We start from the raw sequence: 4,057 nt of genomic DNA, 5'->3' as shown, positions 1-4,057 counted from the left end.
CGCTGACCCGGCCCCACTGGACCCCAGCCACACCCCGACCCGATCCTAGCGCACTGACCCGACCCACCCCAGGGCGCTGACCCAGCCGACCCCACCCCAGGGCACTGACCCAGCCCACCCGATCCCTGTGCGCAGGATCCCAGCTCACAGCTGAGCCCCCATCTGACCGACCCCAACCCGCTGACCTGGCCCTGGCCCTGCCCTGCTGTTCCCCAGTGTACTGAGCTGGCCCTGAGTCCCACGTTGGAGGACAGGCTGGCCGCCTTATGGAGAGCTCAGCCGAAAGTTGGGTTGTTATTTTTTGAGCCAGTGTTTTTCAGACCCTTTAATTGTGTCCCGTTCCTCACAGATGTTAAGTTTGTAGGGTTTAAAGCAAATCCCACTCACTTGTGACCAAGCCAATTCATGGTATGGTGGGGCCTGCAGGCTGTGCTGCTACCTGGAGTGGCGGGAACTCAGCAGCAGGGCCAGACCTTCACAGACCCTCTTCATGTCTGTGGAGGGTGGACCGAGGTCTGGTGAGACCTTCACAGAACCCCCTCATGTCCGTGGAGGGTGGACCGAGATCAGGTGAGACCTTCACAGACCCCCTCATGTCCGTGGAGGGGGGACCGAGGTCAGGTGAGACCTTCACAGACCCCCCTCATGTTCGTGGAGGGTGGACCGAGATCAGGTGAGACCTTCACAGACCCCCCTCATGTCCGTGGAGGGTGGACCGAGGTCAGGTGAGACCTTCACAGACCCCCCTCATTGTCCGTGAAGGGTGGACTGAGGTCAGGTGAGACCTTCACAGACCCTCCTCATGTCTGTGGAGGGTGGACCGAGGTCAGGTGAGACTGCCAGTCTCAGAGGGGATGCAGAGAAAGAGACCTTTCCTTTAACAGAACAGCTGTCGACTGGGAACTTTCTAGGTGCTGGAGTTCAAACACCTCAGTGCAATTGTACCAGGGCCCAGAGACACCTGCACAAAGCCCCACCACAGCCTTGTGACACCTACATGAACACCTTAGAGCCCAGAGACACCTGCACACAGTGCCACCGCAGCCTGGGGACACCCAAGGACAGCTACATGTGGGCTCAGACGCTAGGCATAATCATATCAGAGCACAGCTGCACCTAGAGGACACCTGTACACAGCTGCAGCAGAGTTCATAGACACCTGCATGCAACCACACCATGCATTGCGGTCACTGCCTTGTAGGGTGCTGGGATGAATGCAAAGGGGCCACATATCACCTGCCTGGCTCTGAGGGGCCTGTCCAGGAGGGCTCAGGGGGAGGCAGACATTGAGTAGAACCTAAAGAGTGGCTGCAGCTGATGAGCCCAATAAGCTGGGACCGTGCACAGCGGGCACAAAGGTGAGATCCAGGACCAGGTCACTGTTGTGGAAAGGGGAGCTATCAGGAGTACAATGGCAAGGTGGGCTGCAGGGAGCACTGGATGCCAAGCTTAAAGCATTAGGTTTTCTCAGCACGAATCACAGGACTCCAGGCCTGACTCCACAGCTGTGAATTTCTTTAATAGCAAAAGCCAACGTTTATTGGGTGCTTACTATGTGCCAGATATCGTCGTAAACACTTTGAATGTATTAATGACTCTTCACAGTGCATAGCAAGAACTCTTACTGTTGTTCCATTTTTCTAACTGGAAGCTGAGGCACAGCTTCCTCAGGGCACAGCTGGTAGAGGCCCCACAGGCAAGGGGTGGCCCTAGATTTGGCCCCCAGGCAGGCCAGCTCCAGCCTGTCCTCTTAACTACCGCGCCTTCTTATGTGTTGTCTAAGTTTCTGAGAAACACTAATTTGAACATCTTGCTTTTGAACTAAGATCTTTTATGCGTGCCTTGGTTTTGGTTTGGTTTGTTTTTAGCACTGCAAAGAAAGAAGACATAAAGCTGAGTGTTAGAAAGCTACTCAACAGACATAATATCGTGTTTGGTGATTACACGTGGACTGAGTTTGATGAACCTTTTTTGACCAGAAATGTGCAGTCTGTGTCTATCGTTGACACAGAATTAAAGGTTAAAGACTCACAGGTAAGTCAGTAATTTGCTGGGCCAAGTAACAGTCAGCTGAATACAAAGGCTGTGTCATGAATGTCTTTTGCTGTTTTCATAGCATATTGTCAGAAACAGGTTCACGTTATCTGTGGGTCTGGGTGGCTAGACTGGTTCTTTTCTCACCATCTGTCGGGAGCCAGGTGCTGGGAGTAGGAAGTGGTCCTGACGTCAGGGTGCTCTCAGCACAGCAGGGGACAGACTGGGAACCAAGAACGAGAATGCAGCACTGTAGGACAGTGGGCTGTGCCGGGGAGGCCTGTGTATTGTGTCTCATTCTTCCAGAGAACATATGTTTATGAAGTGCTCAGTGTGTGCTAGGGCCGTCAGAGGTGTGGGGGCTCCAGAGGTGAGGAGGTGGCATCAGAGGCGTGGGGGCTCCAGAGGTGAGGAGGTGACATCGGAGGCGTGGGGGCTCCGGGGATGAGGAGGTGGCATCGGAGGCGTGGGGGCTCCGGGGATGAGGAGGTGGCATCGGAGGCGTGGGGGCTCCAGAGAGCAGGTCTTCATCTCATCCCACGCATGGCCACCTCCCCCACCATCTGAGTTCGTGTGTGGGAGTTAGAGGAGCTTTGTGTGAGGACGTGGATGCACTGGGGCAGTCCTGGCACCAGTATAAAAAGGCCTGCAATGTATTTGTGAGGAAGGAGTATCACTTCCGTGTGCATCCCTGCCCTGTAGAGGACAGCAGTGCAGGACAGGCTTGGCACTAAATTCCGCTCGCGAGGTGGACCTCCTCAGTCATATGCTGGGGTGCGTGTTTGTTCGTGGTCACTGAGAGCTGATGCTCCATGGGTTCAGCCAGTCTGAGGGAAGGAGGAGCTTCCCACACTGGTATGGACGGATGGACAGCTAGCTGGAGGGCGCCGGGGATGCCCAGGGAACGTTGTAATGTCCTCTTTGGCTGCAGATTCACTTGTAAGAATTTTTTTTGGCTGATAATTCTGCAATTTCGTGGGTCTTTCTGAACAGATGCTTGTTAGATGTTGCTAATAATAGCCAGCAATTTGAAATATTTTAACTGTCCACCAGAGATCAGTTACTAACTATAAGAATTCCACACATCTGCATCACGTACAATATAGCCATAAAGAAGAATGAGGTAGATTTCTATCTGCTGGCATAAACATTTCTCTGAGTAATAACAAACACAAAAAGACACAAGTTAGGAACCCGGTGGGTGAGGTGGCTCATGCCTGTAGTCCCAACACTGGGAGGCAGATGGAAGGATCACTTGAGGCCAGGAATTGGAGACTGGCCCAGGGAACATAGCAAGACCCTGTCTCTAAAAAGTGTTTTAAAAAATTAGCCAGTGTGGGGGCGCACACACCTAGTGCCAGCTACTCAGGAGGCTGAAGGTGGGGGGATCACTCACTTGAATCCAGGAATGTAATCTTGCTGTGAGCTGTGGTCTTGCCACTGCGCTGTAGCCTGGGAGACAGAGCAAGATCCTGTCTCAAAAAATAGCTTAATTAAAAAAAAAAAAAAAAAAAAAACCCTTGTGGTGAAAGTCAACTGAGATGGCTTCTAGACTCCAGTGGCATCCCAGAGGTTGGACTTAGGCACTTTCTTTATCCAGGAAGTGGGTGTAGGGCCCAACAGGCGAGGGATGGCTATACACTTTTAAAAGAGCTAATCCTCAATCTGAAGTAAATTCACAGCCTTCTCATCTAATCTGAAACTACTTTTTATTATAATACACATTCAGTTTTTATTTGCGGACCTTAACGTCTAATTCATATGGGTAGAAACGAGTCAGATACCTTAAATGTGTGTAGGTTAATGTGGCTTTTCTCTCATTATAGCCCATTGATTTGAGCACCTGCAAGGTCGCACTTCACATCTTCCAGCTGAATGAAGATGGCCCCAGCAGTGAAAATCTGGAGGAAGAGACAGAAAACATAATTGCAGCAAATCACTGGGTTCTGCCTGCAGGTATGGGGGTGATGCTGAGGTGCAGAGTGTCGGGGTGAGGAGCGGGGGTGATGCTGAGGAGTGGGGG

At 52.0% G+C, this 4,057-nt stretch overlaps 1 protein-coding gene across 1 annotated transcript in view; it reads left to right on the top strand.

The window, feature by feature from the left end:
* TRIP13 (thyroid hormone receptor interactor 13) overlaps positions 1–4,057 on the top strand; it is a 23,371-nt gene that overhangs the window by 789 nt on the left and 18,525 nt on the right. Inside the window, exons 2-3 of the mRNA XM_032279179.1 lie at positions 1,869–2,034; positions 3,861–3,990. Coding sequence (XP_032135070.1) covers positions 1,869–2,034; positions 3,861–3,990 — 296 coding nt within the window. The remainder of the gene's footprint in view (positions 1–1,868; positions 2,035–3,860; positions 3,991–4,057) is intronic.

The sequence above is a fragment of the Sapajus apella genome, unplaced genomic scaffold (genome assembly GCF_009761245.1).
Source record: "Sapajus apella isolate SASKATOON/1434 unplaced genomic scaffold, GSC_monkey_1.0 scaffold11, whole genome shotgun sequence".
In the NCBI taxonomy this organism is placed as follows: domain Eukaryota; kingdom Metazoa; phylum Chordata; class Mammalia; order Primates; family Cebidae; genus Sapajus; species Sapajus apella.
This window is presented reverse-complemented; position numbering and strand designations above follow the sequence as displayed.